Source organism: Mus pahari, chromosome 6 (genome assembly GCF_900095145.1).
Source record: "Mus pahari chromosome 6, PAHARI_EIJ_v1.1, whole genome shotgun sequence".
Classification (NCBI taxonomy): Eukaryota; Metazoa; Chordata; class Mammalia; order Rodentia; family Muridae; genus Mus; species Mus pahari.
This window is the reverse complement of record NC_034595.1, coordinates 54,042,342-54,063,739: the sequence shown is the minus strand read 5'-3', so window position 1 is coordinate 54,063,739 and position 21,398 is coordinate 54,042,342. Positions and strand designations below refer to the sequence as shown.

Genomic DNA, 21,398 nt, shown 5'->3' with positions numbered 1-21,398 from the left:
CTCCACTTCTTTGTTGTTCTTCCTTCCATTTCCTTCCCCCACCTTTTTGATTGCACTGTCCTCATAGAATCACACTTGCCAACGGTGGCAGCTTTGGCACTCAAGCCCTGGGAAGTGTTATGCCTTCCTAGACTGTGAGGTGAGCAGAGTGTGCCTTGGAATGTCTGGTTCCTCTTTCCAGTTGGAGACAAGCAAGGGGTGGAAGAAGCCAGTCATTTACTCACTCATTCAGCTGTAGTGCATTGAAAGTCCCTTGAAGGCACTGTGCTGAGTGCTGGAATGCAGAGATCCATTGGTAATGGTCCTGCTCTAGACTGAATGTAAGATGGAAAACTTAGTTCTCTGTCCAACTGGAAAACTCTGGGACTGTGCACCGGTTACTTCAGTTCTTTGGAACGGCAGGTCTATCAGATTAGAAGACCCTGCCCTGCCTACTCCACAGCCGTGAGTCCAGAGCCCACAAAAGACTGAACATTTATATTTTGTACACCAGCATAGCAGTGGCTCAGCCTGACCATTCTCTTAAAGGGACAATCAAGGCAACTACCACCCCGTCCCCATGCTTTCATCATGTGGATGTAGTTGCTACTCTTTGTATCCCTGTTTATAGTTCCTCAATTCCACACAAGGGCCTACAGTTCTGAACTGATTGGTGTGAGAGAAGAGCTAGGTGGGCGTCTTTCCATTATTGGGACTTGATCTTTTCTTGGAAGGATCTAAGTCCCTCTCCCTGAAGTGATGTGAGGTCAGCTCTCACCTACAGATACATCTACCTGATGAGCATCTCAGAATGGATATATCTTTTTTCCTCATTCTGAGAGAGCCTGTGTGAGTGGACATTGACTGAACTGCCTTAGGGAGGAGTGATTGCCAGAGCTGGGTGGCATGGCTCCGAGGCATCGCTGGCTTTGATTGCTGTGGAAGGGGCTTGCTTCTGCTCCCTTGGTGGTTAGCTGACTGCAGGCCTCAAGCTTGTATTTTTGTGTCTCAGTGGGGAATAGGAGAGTTTTGATTCCCCCCCCCATTTGAAATTTTTCATCTGTATGCTCCATCTTGCATATACATTTTGTAAGAAAGACATTTGCAAGCTTTCTATAATCTTGTATCAGAAATATGTGGGAGGTTTTGGTCAGTCATGCTGAGGCAGGCTCTCCATGGAGTGTTAGTGGGTCACAGGGCCACTGAGGGCTTTAGGTCTGGCCTTTGCTTTCCTTACTGGGGGCTCTTAGTGAGTGAAGATGTATGATCAGCACATTGTTAACTAACCACATGGACAGATACAGGGGGCAGAGCCTGGAACTCTCAAGTGTAGTCTTCAGCCAGTGTCGGACCTTAGTTGAAAGGACACAAATGAAAGAAGTCAAGAAGAAAAGAAAAGAAAAAAGAAAAGAAAAGAAAAGAAAAGAAAAGAAAAGAAAAGAAAAGAAAAGAAAAAAAAGTCAGCAATTTGTAAGACCTGCCTGCACTGATTTTAGCCCTCCCCAAAAGAACAAGGCTTCCGTTCAGAGGCCATGGTCCTCATATTTTCTTGTAGCTCAGATGAGCCACATAGCCCTTAGAACTGTCTCCCCGAGTCCTTCTCTGACAGTGATGCTCTTTCTTCCCATGTCTATGCCATGCTGCTTTCTCCCACAAACAGGCTAGAATGGGATTTTCCTTCTCTGGGGAAAAAATACTGAGAATGAGTCAGTGCCCAGTGCACATGGTGCCCACTGAATCCGGCACCCAGTGCATATGGCGTTCAGCAGACACAGGTCTGTCATTCTTCCTTCAATGCCAGCAGCATAGGGCAACATGTTTTCCAAGACTCATGAAACTGCTTCTTGCCTTCAGAAGCTTAGGCAACGGTTTCTGTCCCTTATCTTTTTGAAAATACAAAACAAAAATAGTCTCTGTATAATTATAGCCACTGTTATTCTGCTTTTAAAAACGAGAATTATTTTCATATTATGGTAGCAAATATGAAAAAGGGAAATCTGTTTTCTGTCTCAGTGGGAGTCAGTTGCATTTCAGTATGGTAGCTCAGTGAAGACTCAGCTGTCACCCTGAGGTAGCTCCCAGGCCTTGCCCTCTCAGCTCAGAGCGAAACACTGGATTCAGCCTTTGTCACCATCCCTTTTCTAGGCCTGCCTTCTGCTCCTGCTGTTCACAGTTCACCTATAGGATGAGGAGACTCTCTAGTGTTTTGTTTTTTAACTTTTACTTTGAATATATTTTTAAAAAAGAAATCTACTGGTTAGATTTTATCTTCTCACAGAAATGTTTTTAGAGATTATTTTGTTCACAGATGTTTCCTTTCTCATGGTGACGAGCAACCTTTGCCTACAACGTCTTTTCAATATAGACTCTATATATCAATTTACTTAGTGTTTTTAAGAGGTACTGAGCATTAAGGTAAAATCAGGTGACATAAACATGGAAAATGATGTGCCTAACTATTTTTTTAATGATGTCAAATAAATACTTTTTCTGGAAAATGTGTGTTAAAATTCCTTCCTCCTGTGTTTTGAGCATTGAGAGATAGGGATCTGTTCACTTAAGAAGGTGACATTCAGTGCCTGCAGTCCAGTTGTGGGGACACCACTCAGTATTAGTGTTTTGCAAACCTGCCATCGAAGCTGCGACTACATAGGCTGTGTCTTTGATGTGTCCATGATGAGCCTCGAGGAGAGAAGTGCTTCTCTTCCGGATGTTTGACTTGCTCAATGAGCATTCTCGGGCTAAGTAGCTGTACTGGGTAATAACCCCCAATAGTAGGTGCTCAGCAGGAGAGCCACTTTGGTACTCAACGGAGACAGGAGTACAAGAAAGCATGTCAGAGAGTGGAGCACATTAACCTATTTTTAAAGAAGTTACCAAGTATACAGCACAGAGTATGTCCACCTTGCTGTGCACTGGCCTTCCATCACTAAACTGATGCTATAGGCATTGGACAGAAGCCTCCATTTCCCCTTCCTCCTGTCCCTGATGCAAGTTGCCGTTCTTTGTTTCTATGGGTTTGACTACAAGTGGGATTGTGCGGTATGTCTTTTGGGGACTGGTGTAATTCATGTAGCATGTCCTCAGGGTTCCTCTCTGGACTACACATCATGCCTTCTGTGAAAGCCTGTGCTGCTCTGGTGTGTACATAGCACAGCTCATTGATGGACACATGAGTGGCTTTAGTTCATGTTGCTGTGAGCATGGTTCTGCATGTCTTGTGAAGACTATTTTCGGTCATTTTGGATAAGAAAAAACTTCATTGAAGGATTTTATATTGACTTTGTGTGTGTGTAGCTCAGATGAAAAGGAAGCATTGAGGACATATGAGGCTCTTGATACTGTTTCATCACACATAAAGGGTACACACATCCTGTCTTCAATCATACTTAAGCTTTTTGAAGGCATTGATATTTTGGTCTTTTTAGTTCCCAGCCCATGCTGGGCACACTATAGGTGCACAATAAACCTTGATAGGGATCAATTTTTAAGTTTTTTTAAAAAAATTTTTTTGTGTATGTTTTGGAAAGACAACACCAGCTGCAGTATTTGCATCAGCTGCAGATCTCAGGTGACAAATCCCAGAGTCGGTGAGAGGTAGTGGTAGATGCAGTCAGTACAATTGTAACCTGGTGATAGGACTGTGGTCACCTGCTAAAACCCATTGAAAAGGAAAAGCCAACTGCCAGCCTGACATGGCCTGATGGCCACCAGAGTGACTAAGCTGGCCATGGTACCCCAGGCAGATTGCACTGCAGCTAGTAGGAGCGTGGTGCTCTGGAGGGCCAGACAGGACTTCAGAGGACAAACTGAGAAAGCCATTGTACACATGAGAACGAATGAGGTGAAGCCGGGGTGAAGGCGCAGACGGAAGAAAGGATGATCTAACAGATGATGATGAAGGCTGCTTTAAAAGTTATGAAGCTAGGGGCTGGAGAGATGGCTTGGTAGTTTAACAGCACTATTTGCTCTTCCAGAGGACCCAGGTTCAATTCCCAGCACCCACATGACAAGTCTGTAACTCCAGTTCCAGGGGATCGGATACTCTCACAGGCATATGAATCATATAGCCCAAACATATTCATTTTTTAAAATGCCAATAGCCTTAAGCTGCTTGATATATGGCTGCAGAGACCTGTACAAGGTCCTATTTTTACATGGTTTTCCCCTCTATAAAAGACAGGGCAGCATATAAGGCTCTAGGTCACATCTGGACTGCAGCAGACTCTTCTTGACCAGCACTTATTGTTTTGGCAGCCTGCCTGCTACCACCATAGAACAGAGTCAAAGCACACCTGCTAGGTGCTTTCGTTTGGTTTAGAAAATAAGGACAGTTTCAGGTGTCAGTAAAAATTTAGAGTTAACTACAAATCTTTAAATCTGAAATCCACTGTGCTCCGAGAATTTTTCCTTTTTTTTTTTTTTTTTGAGTTGCCAAACTCATTTGGAAACAAAATCTACCCTGAAATTTGTTAATCTGCGGGAGTACTTTAATGTGGACCTAAATGTTTTGTCTATGGGTTCTGTTTTTACAAATGTGATCTCAGTATTTTGAAAAAAAAAGTATCTTCTTCCTGTCAGAAATGCTGGCTGGAGGATTTTAGGTAAGATTATAAACCTGTCCTTATCTGGTGTTCTCTAGGGACAAGAGAATTCCTTTATGATGGCATGTGTGCTTACAGCCTTGTGACATCAGTTCCTGTACACACCATTCTTTATTGTACTTGGAGCTAGCTTAGGGGTTCTGCATATCACCCAAGCACATTTAGTCTTTTTCTAAAATGCCAACAGCCATCTTTTTCTTTTTTTTCTTTCTTTCTTTCTTTTTCTTTCTTTCTTTTTTTCTTTCTCTTTCCTTCTTTCCTTCTCTCTCCTCTCCTCTCTCTCTTCTTTGTTCTTCAATTCAAGGTTTTTCTGTGTAGCCCTGGCTGTCCTGGACTCACTCTGTAGACCAGGCTGGCAGGCTGGCCTCACACTCAGAAATCCGTCTGCCTGTGCCTCCCAAGTGCTGGGTTTAAAGGCGTGCGCCACCACTGCCCAGCAAAATGAGGAAATCTTCACCATCAGTTTAGATTGAGAAAAATTAGAATATGGCTCTAGTTTACACAGCTTCAGTGTTCTGCACCAGATAATGTGTACATATAGTGTGTATATATAGACAACTTATGCCAGCACTCGAGAAGGATGCAGAGACAGACAGATCTCTATGAATTAGAGGCCAGCTTGGTCTACAGAGTGAGTCCGAGGACCGCCAAGCTTACAGAGAAACTGCCTTGAAGATAACCACCCCCCCCACCTCCCAAGAAAACAAATACAAAGAGAGTGTCCCTTTTAGCCCAAGCAGGTTGTAAAGTTGCTGTGTAGGCGGCAGAGACCTTCAACTGTGATCTGACCCCCTGGCTTCTACCTCCCAGGTGCTAGGACTACAGATATGGCTATTTAGCCATTGAATCTGTTCAAATTACTTCTTAATCAGAACAAAAATTTAAATACATCTTTAAATATGTCACTTTTCATGTCCTAGCACAGGAAGACCATCAATTTGGATAATACATGACCTCAACAGGTTAACTTGGGTGGGTGATCCTGTATGAGTTCTAAAAATTCCAAGTAACCAGAATTACGAGGCATAAAGAAAAAAAATCAAGATTAAAATCTGAAAAATCATTCTTCCAATGTGCTGGGTGACGTTCCGGAAAGTCTGAATGGCTGATACTGGTGACTGTCAGTCAGACACACTGCAACTGTTGCTTAGGAGAGTGAACCAACACTCAGGTATCCAAGTACCACTATGGGTTACCTACCAACAGAACAATAAATGTTGTGACAAGTTTTATTTTGCAAAATAAGTGGTATGAACCTCACTAAAAAAGAAAAGTAATAATTTTTAATTACATAGTTCAGAGAAAGCGGGTAATGGAGATCCTCAGAGTAAAGCTTCTCTGGGGAGATAAGAAAAAAGATATACCCATTTCCCAGGTATGGTGGTATATACTTTTAATTCTATCACTTGAAACAGAAGCTCAAAGCCAGTTTGGGCTACATGTCTAGGTGTACAATCCCAGCATTTGGGAGGCAGAGGAAGATGTATCTCTTGAGTTTGTGGCCAGCCTGGTCTATGTAGTGCGCTCTAGTTCATTCAGAGCTACGTAAGAGACCAAACCAACAAAACAAAAACGCCCCCCCCCCCCCCGTCTATTAAAAAAGACAGACAGAAAACAATCCAATGTCAGGCAACTAAAACCAAGAATCACAGAAAAACTGTTGATTGCACTGTTCATGGGCGTGGAGGCACAGGGATAGTACAACCTTCACTGTGTGTTCCAAGCAGCACAGAATTTAAACACTGAAATTAAAACAGCGAAATAACTAGACACCACACGAGTATGTTTACAAAAATATTTTAATGAGCATATCAGAATGGCAGAAGGAAATGGGAGAAAGGACATATTTTACAGTGCAAATTATTATGCAGAAATTTAAAAACATCTAATTCATAATTTTGAATGCCTACTTCAAATACATTTTAAAGCTCAACAGATCTGTGTTGAACTGAGTTACAGATTCTGAACCTTACTGAGAATACATCATAAACATTGTGTTTCAAATGAAAATGCCTGTGCCTGGCTAGGACTAAGTAACTACCAACAGAGACATTTCTGTTTGCGACAGCATCTCAGGCTGGCCTCAGACGCACTGTGTAGTTAAGGATGGCCTTGAACTTCTGATTCTCCTGCCTCCAACTCCCAAATACTTAGGATGACAGGCATGTGCCACCACACCCAGTTTATGTGGTACTGGGCATGGAACCCAGGCTTCATACGCATGTTGGGCAAACAGTCAAGCAACTGAGCTACATCCCTACTCATGAAGGCGTCTTTTCTCGTCTCAATTACTTAAGTGCTCAACAGTTATGAAATATACTAAATCTTAAGCAAATTACTCATGATATTGCCAAATTGTTTAAAAGTGCAATGACTTAAGTTTCAAAGGCTGCATTTTTGAACAAAGGGTGAAATACCTCTACAAATACAGAAAAATCTAGTTAGGAAAGCTGAGCATCATGTACTAGAGGAATGTTTCATTATGCATACTTTAAAAAGAAAAGTAAGATTTACCAACACGTACACACCTGGCACATTTGCCAACATGCCTGAGAAATTCCTTAAAACGTTCCTGTAACAACAGTTTAAAGAACTCTAGGAACTTGCCCAGCAGATGTAGCCTTTAAAAGGTGGGCTGATACCTCCAATAGTGTAATGATTAAAAAGCATCTCTGTTTTTTAAAAAACAATCCTAGAGACCATCTGTGACAAAGAGCTAGAACGGTTTGAACTCATTTAACAAGCCTGCTTTAGAAAATAGATTGCTGCTGGGTGTGGTGGGGACACCTCCAATCTCAGCGTTAGAGGGCTGAGGTAGGAGGATTGTTAAGTTCCAGGCCAGCCTGGGCGACACAGTGAGACTCTGTTTTGTTTTTGTTTTGTTTTGTTTTTAAAAAAAGGAAAAAAGAAAGGTAACAGAAATGGGTAGGGGTGGGCAGGGGGACAGAGGCCATGACCATCCATCTGCTAAAGCTACTTGACCTACTGCCATTCTGGATAAATTAATGTTTTTCAATAAAACAAACAAACAAACAAACCCCTCTCATGCTTCTTAGCACTTCCATCTGAAACTGACTTACTGGAATATTTCTGCAAAGACAGTAAATGCATATTATATGATGTATTGTCAAAGTGGCTTCCAATACTGATTGAGGGAAAGAAAAGGTTGTTCCTACTTCTCAAGGGAAGCAGTCTGGACAAATATAAGAATACTCTGAGGGAGAGGCCTAGGTTCTCAGTGCAAACCTTTACCCAACCTGCATCAGACAACTGAGCCTGCAAAAGGAGCACAGATCTGTATTTGAAAGCATTGGCTCTTGAACTGATGGCTGAGATCAAACTGAGAGCAGCATTTGGGGATGTGCCTGTGTGAGAAAAGATAGTTAATAATCATTCGCTAAAAAACAGTCTGGAGATAGGTCTATCAGCTGTAAAAAACTACATTTTTAAAGAAGAATTTTGCACTAAAAAGAAAAACGGCACCCATCCATACAAGGCTAGTGCAGATAGCCCTTTTTAAAACCACACAGAACAATGATTATTTTGTATGTGTTTCATTTTGGAAAAACAGTATCAAATCTGACAAACTAGATTACAACTGGAAAAATCTGAAAATTCTTAAAACCATTATTTTCTCATAAAAATGAATATTGCTGTCAACAGTTACTCCTTGGATATGGCAATATTGCAACATCACCTGGCCTTCCCTTTCTGTTGACTTAATGGAAACGATGAGAAATCTTATAGGGCACATGAGCGCAACTGAACAGGATTCTATTCAGCACGATACATCTATGCACTTAAGCTGACAGTAAGTTTTTGTTTTGTTTCAAAATTAATTTATAAAATTATAGCAAAACAAGCTTATAATCTGAGTATCATGCTGAAATTTAGAAGTCCCAAATTATTTGTCAGTAGAAGTTTGAAAATAACACATGTTCATAATTCTTTATGAATGCTTTTACCACCTGGATAAGAAACATGACTTGGTTAACTACACACACACTTAAAAATTCATTAGAAAAATCTTAGCAAAATAAAATGAAAGCTGACAGACTCAGAATATCAGTTCCTCTCATAAAAGTTTACCAACTGTACAAGTTAAGAAAATTATACAAGCTTTTTGTATTAAGAAAGGACAGCTCAGTCAAGACATATGTACTGTAAAAATCTTTCAAAGGCTACAAAGAATCTGGAAAAATACAGAATGTATTTCTTAAGCCCAGATAAGAATATGGAAAGACATCATTGATGTCAACAATTTTACAAATACAAACCTGACTTGGTTTATTTTTAAACTTCTACATATAAAAATCATGCTAGCATAACCTTCAGGATTCATGAGGGTTTCCTTGGTAACGACGTTCAATTTGTATGGAGAGAAAAATGTCTGTTGTAAAGACATTTCTAGATAATACAAAAATTGGTGTTGAGCAGAAACACGAACTTTTTTTTCTTCCTCATAAAGAATAAGGAAAGATTACCTTTTCATCAAATATATGATTTGGTTTTCAAAGGAGAAGGTGCAGTTAAGTCTTTGGGACATTCAAATTTACCAATGTTTTTATATCCTTAAAGAGGGCTTCAAAAATTGGAAGTAAAATAACTTGTAAATGGTAGAATTATGAATCCCATTTCTTAAAAGTTAGAACTTAATTCAAATTTCAAGAGTTATCCAACTGCTTCAAGGAAATCAGCTTTCTAAAGGTCACCCCCCAACCCTGAAAATTGTAGTCAAACCAGACTTTACTGCAAAGAAAGTGAAATAGGCCTAAGGGTTAGTCATTTGTGTTTTCATGTTCCTCAAACTTCCCATGTGAGACTGCTTCCTGGAAAAACTCAGACGAGCCCGGACTTTCTTTCCCACTGCTGTTTATCCGCCGCCTTTTGGCAGGTCTCTCATTTTTTTCGTCAAAATCATTTTCACTTCTTGCAGTCATATGGGCAAGTTTTGGGTCAGTGGTCAGGTTATTTGCTTCATAGCCATTAGTGTCCATATCTGTAAGAAGTGGTTTCTTATTTCCACCTGTTGGTCCATTAACATGTAACCCTTCAACTTTTACTTCTTCTTTGTTTAGTATTTCTCCTGGTCCATTAGATGACACACCTACATTCGGAGAGAGATAAATCAAACTTAATACAAAAAGCTAAACTTGTCAACTATTCTGAAATATCTGCTACAATATACATTTCCAACAAGGAACAAGGAAAGCATCAAATTTGAGTGCACTCACTCGTGGTATGAACCATAGCTAACCAGCAGGCATAGCAAGGTCTCTATTGGCTACACTGCAGCTTCCTTACACACCAGGAGACCCAAAGCAAGTACATGTTACACAGTTGATGTGAAGATCAACTAAAACAATGGATTTTACCCAGGCATATATTAAAAGCGTACTAAGAGACTGGAGCAATGGCTCAGTGGCTAAGAACACTTAACGTTCCTAGAGGAAGACCTGAGTTCAGTTTCCAGAATCCATATGGAGGCTTACAAGCACCTGTATGCAACTCTAATCCCACATGGTGGCTCATAACTACCTATAATTCTAATCTCAGGAGATCTAACACCTTCTCCCAGCCTTCTCAGGTCACACACACACACACACACACACACACACTACATACATACACACATATATAGCACCCATACACACAAATACTACTATGTAAGAATATACTGACATTGTTCCTACAGGAGGTGGGATCTGAGGCTGAAGCCATTCTGGATCGTATGCAGCAAGAACCTAACCATCTACAATAGGTAAAAAAAAAGTAAAATTATTCTGATTAAATAAAGTAGCAGAAAGATCATATTAGAGCTGACTATGGCACTAGAGATAATCAAACCATTCATTCATATGAGCACTCTATTTGCATATATGTCTGCATGACAGAAGAGAATGTCAGATCCCACTATTAGGTTGTAAGCTACCATGTACTTTCTGGGGAATTGAACTAAGGACCTCTGGAAGAGCAATTAGTGCTGTTAATCACTGAGCCATCTCTCCAGCCCAAAATAATTAAATCTAAATTATGTGACAAATATTCAACAAAAAGGATGAGTCTCAAAGATTATATTTTGGTCAAAGAAAATACTCAATTATTCTCAGCTTAATATGTATCCAAATCTTGAATGCACATGTAACACTAAAGAAATAATTCTGTGCTAGCTAGTCTAAAAAACTACATTAAACTGATTAAGGACAAAGAACTGTAATACTATTTTGGTGCATTAACTGAAAAGGAAAAAAAAAAGCTAAAAAAAAATGAGTATATAAAAAAAAAAAATTAAGCTATGAAGTTCTACACTTTCTTTGAAAAACCTGAAAATTTGGATTATATTTACCTGATCTCTTTTGAGCTAAAGAGCATTTTTTCAGTCATTTATGAAAATTATCTTGCTCTAACAGTGTTTTCTCTGTCGAACAGCTGAAAGAGGAAAGGATTTCCTTGGTGTTAAGAATCTGAACTCCCTGAGCATCTACCTCAGTTCTGAGTTCCAGCCGCACTGCATTTTACATTGTTACATCTTACATTGTTAAGGCACAGACATTGTTAAGGCACAGCTGACAGCTGAACATCGGGCTAACAAGCGGCCTCTGACCTGCATGGCCACTGAGACCCACAGTCTGTGTGTCCAGCTTGTTCTTTTTCTTGGGAGGGGAATTTTTGGGAGGAATTGTGATAGAGTTTCATGTGTAGCTCTGGCCAGCCTGGAGCTCACTATGTAGACCAGGCTATCCTCAGAGAGATCTCCTGTCTGGTTTGTTCGTAGAGAAGTACAGAAAAGGACCATGAAATGCACTATGTAATAAATATGCCACCACAGTGAGAGCTTGGGGGTCAAAGCTTTGGCAGTTTCTCTTCCACCTTCTCCATAGCTCTCCCCTGTTTCAGTTCTTAACTCCAGTTTCTCCTTATGAAGATGCTGCACAGTTAGGCTTGCTATTTTCTGTTCAATAATATTCTTACTTGGGACAATTAAAGTAGAAATCAAAACAATTCTGAGAACAGCTCTTATAGATGGTCCTTCACATACTCTGAAGAACACTGTCTTGGTTTGTGGTGTGGATATGTGTGTGATGTGAGTGAGTGTGTGATGTGTGACATATGTGCATGTGAGAAAGAGAATAAATGTTTCTGCAGAACACCACGCCCAGGCTGATAGCTGCTTTAGATCTGTTCACTGTTCAGGTTACTATGCAAAGTCAAACATTCAAAAATTACTTATTACCTACACTTTGTCATTAGATTAAAGCGCATGTTACAATTTCTCAAACTAATGGAGAAAGAAACACGTTTCTGATGAAAAATGCATGAATCTATCTTAAGAGTTAAAACAGAGGGCTCAAGCCTAGGCATTATCCCACTCAGCTGGGATCAGAGGAGAGATGCTACTTAATGGGAATTTCCCTGTGTAGCTTGGTTCATACATTTCAATTTGAGACGCCACTAAGAACTCTTTCCAATGACTCCATGGTGTCATCGGGTGTGTGCTATTTCTTATTAGTTAGTTTACAGTGCATTCTTTGAGCCAGTCAAAGCGTCCTTTAAGTGAAGAACTAGGTGCATCTCCAAGCGGCTTACCGTTCTGATTACTACTGCTGACAGCACCATCTTCTTTCTCTGACTGGCTGTTACTGCTATTTGAGGCCGTGGGAGGGGGGGATGGTGCTCGGCTAGAAGCAGCACTTTCACTTTCATCCAAAAGACGATCCATGTAATCCCTTCAAGTTAAATAATATAACAATTATTTCCTTAAAGAAAATGCTGAACCTTAAAACTAGTTGAAGTTAAGTTTGCACACCCCTGTTAACTAATCCATCCTGACTGCCACTTACTTTCAAGTCGATGTCTCACGACTGTACCCGGATCTAACACTTACTTTCAACTACACATTTACAGTGCTATGTATGAAGGTTCGAAGCTAGGGAAAATGTCAAGTCCACAGCAAGTTTCAAGACTTTAAGATGTGCAGAAAAGGGCTCAAATGTGTGTAAGTACAGAGGTACGAATGAGGGCACTGGGAGTACAAAGTGATTTCTGAACAGAAGCAGACTGGGTTTTCAGATCCCCAGTGCAACTGGACCCAAACATCCCTGCCTAGCCACTACTACACAGATCAGCGTGATCTCACTGCAATGGGCCTAGTCCTGGGCCGATTTATAACTTTACTACAATCCCATTAGTTGAGGATCACACTGTGCTGGGGTGAAAAATTCTGTCTGAAGGTAGTGATTTTTTAAAAATAAAATGCAGATAAACCCATGTGTCCTATCTACACACAAGGTTATTATACTGAACATGAACGTGACAGACTATGGCTGTGGGCTGGTTGCCACTTCTGTACAGTCCAACTGAAACAGGGTCATACACTTGTTACCCCCAAGACTGGGTGGCACACACGCTGGATCTTTGTGGCTTACTAGGCAAGCCAGCCAATCATGGTAAGCCTTGGGTACGAAGGAAAGACTCTGTCTAAAAAAACTTGGTGGACAGTTCCTGAAAAGTAACACCAGAAGTTGCCATCTGGTCTCAATACACATACATGTGTGCATACACAAGCCAAACATGTACCAAGGAAACACATTATGACCAGAAACTAATAAACATAACATTCTTGATGTTATAAATGTAATGGCTTTTAGGATCTTCCGGCTCTACACTGTCATTAAAAAACAACTGCAGAGTCAATCTGAAGCACACAGAAAGAGAAACAGGTAAGATGTCTATCACAGGAACTTCAGAAACTAAAGCAAAAGCAAAAACAACAATAATAACAACAACAACAACAAAAGACACTACATAGAATTACTGGAAACAAAGCCTATGGGAGTGAACACTGGAGAGTTAAAAAAATATTCAAAAGAAAGCTAGATAAAAAGACATCAAAATTATGTTCAAACTTTGAATATGGCAACGATATTGTGAAAGATAGTCACATCATCTTTATTTTTATCAATGAAATCCCAAATGCTTAGGAAGAAAGTCGGGTCCAACATTTGAAGAAGTTAGGAGCACTGGAGTTGAGGTAACTGGAGTTTTAAGTATTATTTGGAATAGCAAGCTCTCCAATGTGAATATGGCTCTCAATCCCTCCCCTGTAGTAGAACTCTCAGAGGCTGTGGGCAGCAAGGGCAAATGTGCTTCATTCTGGGGAACAATGGAAAGTGGCAAAACAGAAAAACTTAACAAAGACTTTTAAGATAATGCACTTAGTCTAATGTGAACCTAAAACAGGGAAAAGACAATTCACGGGTTTTACTTTAAGGTAGTGGTTCTCAACCCATGGGTCATCCCCACCCCCAGGGGTCACCTAAGACCATCAGAACACACAGATATGTACAACTCATAACAGTAGAAAATTACAGTTATCAAGTAGCAACAAAAATACTCTTATGATTGGGGATCACCACAACCCGAGGCAAAAGGGTCACTGCATGAGAACAGTTGAGAACCACTGTTTATGGCATTAGCATGTATTATGTAACCACCTAAGAGAGATCTATTAGCAGAAAATGCAAGCAACCAGAAATATTTCTCACAGAAAATCATAATTTCTCAAAACATGAATAATAACGTAAAGTCTGGTCATTACTTCTTTTCAATTTTTGTTATTTATTCTGTAAGATAGTGTCTTGCTATGTAGCCTTGACTGGCGTGAAACATCCCCAACTAGATTCACACTCATGGAAATCCTCCCATCTCAGCTGTCTGAATGTGGAGTTACAGGTGTGAGGTACCACACCTAGCTGGTTGTTGCTTCTTACAGAAGGTATAGTATACCTGTAAAGAAATACTGTGGTTCCTTTTCGGGGAAAGAATTTAAGACAGACAGGCAGGCAGGAAGGCAGGCAGGCAGGCAGAGGATAAGAAGCTCAAAGGAACAGAAGTCAATTCCACAAACCCATGGTTATTGCCTACACGAAAGACCAAACACATCTGTGACTTCGTCCCCTTCTGACATGGGACTGGTGTTAACTCACACCTTAGGAAAACAAAGTGTGGATTACTTTAACCATGGTATGTCCACCTATAAAAAAGTTAACCTAGGAGAAATTAACATGTTCAATACTTTCAAAACTTTTCAGAAAGTGTTAGAGATTATCAGAGAAACGAAAATGTTTGGCACATTCCTGTCCACCCTGCTGCCCTGGACAACACAGCCAACTAAGCCAAGTCCTCAGCACATTCAGTCCTCTGCTAAGGCTTTCTGAAAAAGAAAACTAGATAAACCAGGGCTCTGCAGTAGCATGGCAAATGTGGTGTGTTCTCATGGTGATGATGACTGAGTCAGCACTGGTAAACATTGTTTCTGAAATAGAGGAAGGGAGGAAGGAAGGAGGTAAGAAGGAACAGATACAGCTAGTCCTACATCTTTATAGTAAACCCAGAAAAATAATAAATTTAGCAAGTGGTTAAACTGTTCATAAACTAAATGACCAAATTAAATTCATTAAAGTATTTAATAAGCAATGATAAAGTCTGATCACTGAATAACTGGAGACCAGGAGAGGTAAAGTCTTCTGCCAAGGCCAGACACTACTCACCCACTCCCCTGCTGGGGAGTGGTGCTGGAGAGAGGCCAAGGCAGGGTCTTCAGGAGACTAGACTGAGGTATTCCAATGCTGAGCTCTAACCCAGCCCCCACCTATGCTTTCTGAGTTTATTTTGCTTTGGGCTTTAGCATGTCTGATCTGAGGAAGTATTCTATCTATAAATGAACACATCAAAGAAACAGTACAGCCCAGAGGTTTGAAAAATATAATCAAACATGTGACAAGCAAATGTGCGTAAAGCACGTGACATCTTTATTAGTGCATACTAACCACATCGACTAGCAGCCAGAAAGAAGCTAAGAGGATTTCTTATGCTGGAAACTGTGGGTAGGCAGGCAAGACACACCATGACAGTGTTAGTAGAGCTACTATCACTGCATCACTCCCAAGTCTGGGCTGCCTTAGCATTATTAATTAACGTGTCCTATAAGATTCAGAAAAACTAGGAAAAGGTAAATCTAATAAACAAAAAGATTCAATGTGACCTGATGACCACATTCCTGTGCCCCCCTCCTGTTTAAGAACATTTGTATCTTCTTTTAGTTTCAGGGATCAAAATAGGCTGCACAAGAAACAAATTAATTTCTTTTCCTCTTTAATGGCCTTCCACTGGCTATTATATAGCCCAATAGTTTTAGGAAACCTTGACTTAGTCCTATTTTTACTCTTTTTAAAGGTCACAACTAAGCTATAGGTGGTTGCACACATACATAATCCCAGCATTTGGAAGATTGACATAATTGCTAAGACTGAGACCAGCCCAGTCCGGACTACATAGCAAGATTTTGCCAATAAATAAATAAATAAATAAATAAATAAATAAATAAATAAATAAATAAATAGATAGATAGATAGATAGATAGACAGACAGACAGATAGATAAAATTAAGATAAGATTTTAAAAGGGGGGGAAGGAAAAAATGATTTAAAGCAAGTGTAGTATTAATACATTCTCCTTTTCCAGTTTAAGAATACCTAATGAAAACCTGCACTTTAAACCTTGGTTTTATGCTTGTCTTATTAACATGCATGGGGGTTTGGAATTTTTTAAAGACAATGAAGTCTGCATGCCTTACATGTCAAGAGATAATGCTTATAAACTAACATAAACTGTACTTTGATGGACTACAAAATTCATAATTCTTTTAAGAAAAATCCAAGAAAACTTAGAAAACAACTCACGTTACACCAGGATGAAGATTATATTTCTTTTTTCCAAACCTTGTTTGCTGAGCAAAGAAATCATAGCGCTCAGACTTTTTCCACATGTAATAGAATGCTACACATTCACCAACTGATCTTGTTCGGACCTGTAAGAAACAAATGCTTGTTTTTAAGAATAATTTCCTTAACAGAGCTACTTCATGAAAAACAACTCAAAGCCGGGCGTGGTGGCGCATGCCTTTAATCCCAGCACTTGGGATGCAGAGGCAGGTGGATTTCTGAGTTCGAGGCCAGCCTGGTCTACAAAGTGAGTTCCAGGACAGCCAGAGCTACACAGAGAAACCCTGTCTCGAAAAACCAAAAAAAAAACAACAACAAAAAAACAACAAAAAAAAACAACTCAAGTCTGTGATGGATAGTTTTATGTCAACTTGACATAAAAGCTACTGTCATTTGGGAGAGGGACTGAACTAAGAAAATACCTCTCTAAGACTGGCCTATAGGCAAGTCTGTAGAGGATTTTCTTGACTGATGATTGATATGGGTGGGGCCAACCAGGGCAGGCCATGAGGAACAAGGCAGTAAGCAGTGTTCCTTCACAGTTCCTGCCTCTAATACCTGCCCTAACTTTCTTTATGTGATATGAAAGTGTAAACCAAATAAACCACAGTGTTTTACCACAGCAACAGAAACTTTAAGACAGACTGGAAAAGAAATCACTACCACTTAGTTAATATACATGACAAATAAATACACATTATGAAAAACTACAGCAACTGTACTGAAAACTATTCTTTCTGAATCCATTAAGAAAAATAATCAATAACTATATAAGATATTTAGCACTTTTTTCTTAATTCAAGGAGACCACAATTCTAATATTTTACAATAAAACCAGTATTCCTTTACTACAGATAGGACAAGTAGGTTAAAGTGACTCCAAAGAATACATACTGTGTACTCATTAAATTTAAATTCTCTTATAAATGATTTCCCACAAGAAGCATGAAATCAGACCTGAATCTTGAACCTTGTAGAAAAATCAATTCAGAATGAATCAAAGACCTTAATATAAAATCTGAACCTCTGAAACAACCAGAGGTAAAACACAGGCCAAACCCTTGCAGGCACAGGTATAGGTGAAGACTTTCTAAGGTGCTAACAATGTAAAAAACAAGCCCAAGAAATGGCAAATGGAATTGCATGCAATTAAAAGCTCCTGTCCAGCAAATAAAACTAAGAGTAAAGAAACAACCCACAGAATAGGAGAAAACTTTCGCCATCTATTTATCTGAAGTGGATTAATTATTTAGGATATACAATGAACTCTAAAATGGCCAATTAACACCAAGTACTCAGGATTTTTAACTTTCAGGGAAATTCACACTAAAACTGCTTTCAGACGCCCTCTTACCCAAATAAGAATGGTTTACCACAAAAATAAACAACAAAATGACTGAGAACAAATGCTGTGTGAGTGTGGGAGACGATTTTCTTGGATGTGCAAAAGAGGACACGTAGGCACTTCTTGACAGGCATGGACAACTGGTAAAACAAGAATGGAGACCAGTATGGAAATTCCACACAAAACCAAAAACTGAGCTACAATATGACACACCTACATAATCCCCGGGTATAGACCCAAGAACTCTAAGTCAGCATATCACAGAGCTACTTGAATATCCATGTTTGCTGCTGGAACAAGCCTAGCTGTCCATGGATATAAAAATATGCACACACACAATGCAATTTTCTTTAGCTATACAGAAGAATAAAATGAAATTAGAACATTGTCAAGAAAATGGAAGTCTTATGTTAAACAAATAAGCCTGACTAAAAAGGAAAATAGTGTTTTCTTACATGTAAAAATCTAAATGTAAATTTGTGTATGTTTAACAGCTAAGAAGTCACCAGCTTACGGATCATGAAAACAGCTGTTTTCACTAGTGCTTATGTTTTGTGCATTGAGACACTACTGTGGCTCTATAACTATTCATGCAAATGATTGGCTTCCTAAACATCTGAAACTCACAATCAACAAATAGTGCTGCTAAAAATCTTCTTCATTGCTACTGCCTTGGAGAGTTGTTGGAGTTGATGTGTAAGAATAAAACATGTTTCCAAGAGAAAAGGCACATGCAGCAGCACTCTGGAAGCAAGGTGGTTAACAGTCTTAGTCTACAAATTTCTGATCGCCGCAAAAATATCTTTTTGGCATTGATTTTTACCTACTATTGATAACACCCTTTCTTATCTAATGTAGATTTTTATTCCCTTTCTTCCCCTCTGCTTAAACTTTATAAAAGCTGTAAAGCAGGAAGGTATGGAGAAAGGGCATTCAGTGGTTTAGCATGTAAAGGCCCCAGTTCCTAGTCCCCCACATGGTGGCTCAGTCCAGTTTCAGAAGAGGGGATGCTCTCTTCTGACTTCCTTGGGCACCAGGAACATATCTGGCACACATAGAAGTAAAACACTAATCAATATACATTAAGAAAAATACGTTCAATGTTTTGCTTCCTAATGAATGACTTCAAGCAAGTCAGTTTTAGTTTACAGAAAGCAAAAGCCAAGATATCTTGGGCGTGTGCTATTACCACAATATAAAATCTTCATGACATAAGCCCACTATAATAGAACTTAATGGTCAACATTGAAATTGATTCCAAGTATAAAAAGAACAACTTGGTATTTTCACATGGGACCCTCAAAGAATAATTGTCCTCACTCTGCTCACTAGAGCAACTACGTCCAGCATAGAGCACATGGCAGACGACTCTCAAGCACTGAGACCCCCAACTCAAATATTTGGCTTGTGGATCCAAGTCAACTAATAAGTGTTTAAAGTCCCACCAGTGGGGGTCTGCTTTGTACTTTCAGTTATGTCCCAGGGGTGCCCTAGAAGGGCAATCCAGCACAGCTTGGTAGTATTTGCATGCCAGGAATACTAGAAAAAGAAAATGTACTTTTTAACCTGGAAAAATGAATTTTAGAACAAATTCAGGAACATGCAGTTGGTCACTAGCATAAACACAACCTTTTCCCAGAGTGCTGAATGCATTACATTTGGACACACTGGGTGCCACCCTTTCCAGAGTCAACACTCAAAGCTCCAAGTTTCTCTTTCACCATTGATGTTTTTCTTTTGTTAAAGATGTAGTTATCTTTGACTGTCTGTGTGTGTGCACACACACATGCGTGCATGCACATGCACACACACTAGCATGCTCATGCAAGTGCCAGAGGAGGCCAAAGGTGTAAGATCCTCTGAACCTAGAATTACAGGTGGTTGTGAGTGCTGGGTATCCAATGTGGGTCTCTACAAAAGTAGCATTGGTTGGTTCTTAACTGGTGGGCAATTCATAAGCAGTGTCAGATGCACCCTCCCACACTCACGAATAAATACAATAACAAGCTTCCGAAATAATTAAATGCTCAAATCTTCAACTTATTGTGGAGTTCTTGAGGATATATACTGTATGACTGCTATTTCTAGTAAACCGTCACGTTAAGCCTGCTGTGATTGATGCCTCTGGAAAATATCACTTTAAGAATAATTACGACCAATTAGGACTTAGGTAACTGTAAACAAAATATTTTAACTGTGGGCAGTAAAATGGTTCATTAGGTAAAGGCACTTGTCCCCAAGCCTGACCATCTGAGTCCAATCCCAAGGTCCTACCTGGGGGAAGGAGAGTTGTCCTTTGACTTACACACTGTAGCACAATCACATATCACACAAATATTTCCACTGCAAATTTGATGTTAAAAGACATTTTACAATTTCAAAATTACTTTAAGGAGAAATTTGCAACTGATGGCTGCTGGAAGAGAGAAAATGTTTCCCTCAATAGTGACAGCTTAACTGACACTCAGAAGCATGCTCCACACCCAGGAACAGTACTCAGCTCAGAAAGAGACGCACTGCTATGTGTGTGTCTGCATGTATGTGTATTTAAAACAGGAAAGTAACATAAAGATGGCTTGACAGAATATGGGAGGAGTTAGAGGAAAAGAATATGATAAAAACATATTGTATGAAATTCTCAAAGAATGAATAAAAACATTATTATTTTAAAATATAAACAAACCACTTATGACGGATAACAGAAAGTCATAAATAACTGTACTGCATACACAATCTGAGAAGATGACTAAGACTTATAAAAGAATTCAATTCTTAAATACAGTTATCATGCCTTGAAAAGTCACCTGGCAAATACGTCAGGTAGTGTAAGTATTATTCTAATTAGTTGTAAATAAAGACTATAGTATTGATCATAGAAATTTTAACACTAAGAAATTAAACTAAATTTCTTCTTGTAAAAAGAGGGCATAAATTTTTACTTACTTTATTAGCCTGAATCAGATGAAAATCTTTTCCATAGGCCTTCAACCCTTGCTCAAAATTTCTACACTCTTCCTCTGTCCACACAGATAATTCCTCTGACAAAATGAGGAGATAAGAGCAAATTAATATACAAAAAAGAAAATGGAAGCAAAAATGTAACGTTTTGGCAAAACAATGAAAGAAGTGGAGTATCTTAGTCTTAAGTGCTAACACTAGTCATTGCAAATGAAGCAGTGTTACAAATTCCTAATTTAATAAAAATTGGAACAATTTGGCCCTAAACTCTCCAATCTCAAATGTGGACCACTTGTTCCTTCTTCCTTGTTGAGGTAAGGCCTTGCTATAGCTCCTGCCAGGCCTCCAACCTGTGCTGCTTCTACTGTGTGCCACCTCTTAACGGATCTCCTCAGTTCTTCTCAGCCCAACTAACATTAGCTACCTTTCCATTCCTTCAACTTGGTAAGTTCTTTCTGACTTTGGACTCTACATGGATTATGTTCTTCCCTTCTTCGCCCTCTTTAAGGAACATATTGTTAGCAGTAAAAATACTTTCTTCTCAAAGTTCCCTCTCAAATAGTCTCCTTAGCTAGGTTACACTACAATTGGCTCTAACAATGCTCTGCAACTCTCCTCTGAAGAGCAACACCTACTTTTCAGCTTGCCTCTAGGTTTTCAGGCACCATGTTGGCTAAGACTTAAATGGTTAGGTTCTCAGAGACATAGAGCCTTCAGACTGACTTCAAG

At 39.5% G+C, this 21,398-nt stretch overlaps 1 protein-coding gene across 13 annotated transcripts in view; it reads right to left on the bottom strand.

Annotated features, from left to right (window-relative positions):
* Nucleotides 1-6,364: 6,364 nt before the first annotated feature.
* Nucleotides 6,365-21,398, bottom strand: part of Mier1 (MIER1 transcriptional regulator) — a 51,339-nt gene continuing 36,305 nt past the window's right edge. For all 13 annotated transcript variants that reach the window (XM_021199669.1, XM_021199668.1, XM_021199670.1 and 10 more), the window contains 4 exons: nt 20,655-20,749; nt 16,325-16,452; nt 12,171-12,310; nt 6,365-9,690 (listed from right to left, as the gene is read on the bottom strand). In XM_021199669.1, the coding sequence (XP_021055328.1) occupies nt 9,362-9,690; nt 12,171-12,310; nt 16,325-16,452; nt 20,655-20,749 (692 nt within the window). In that variant the 3' untranslated portion in view covers nt 6,365-9,361. The remainder of the gene's footprint in view (nt 9,691-12,170; nt 12,311-16,324; nt 16,453-20,654; nt 20,750-21,398) is intronic.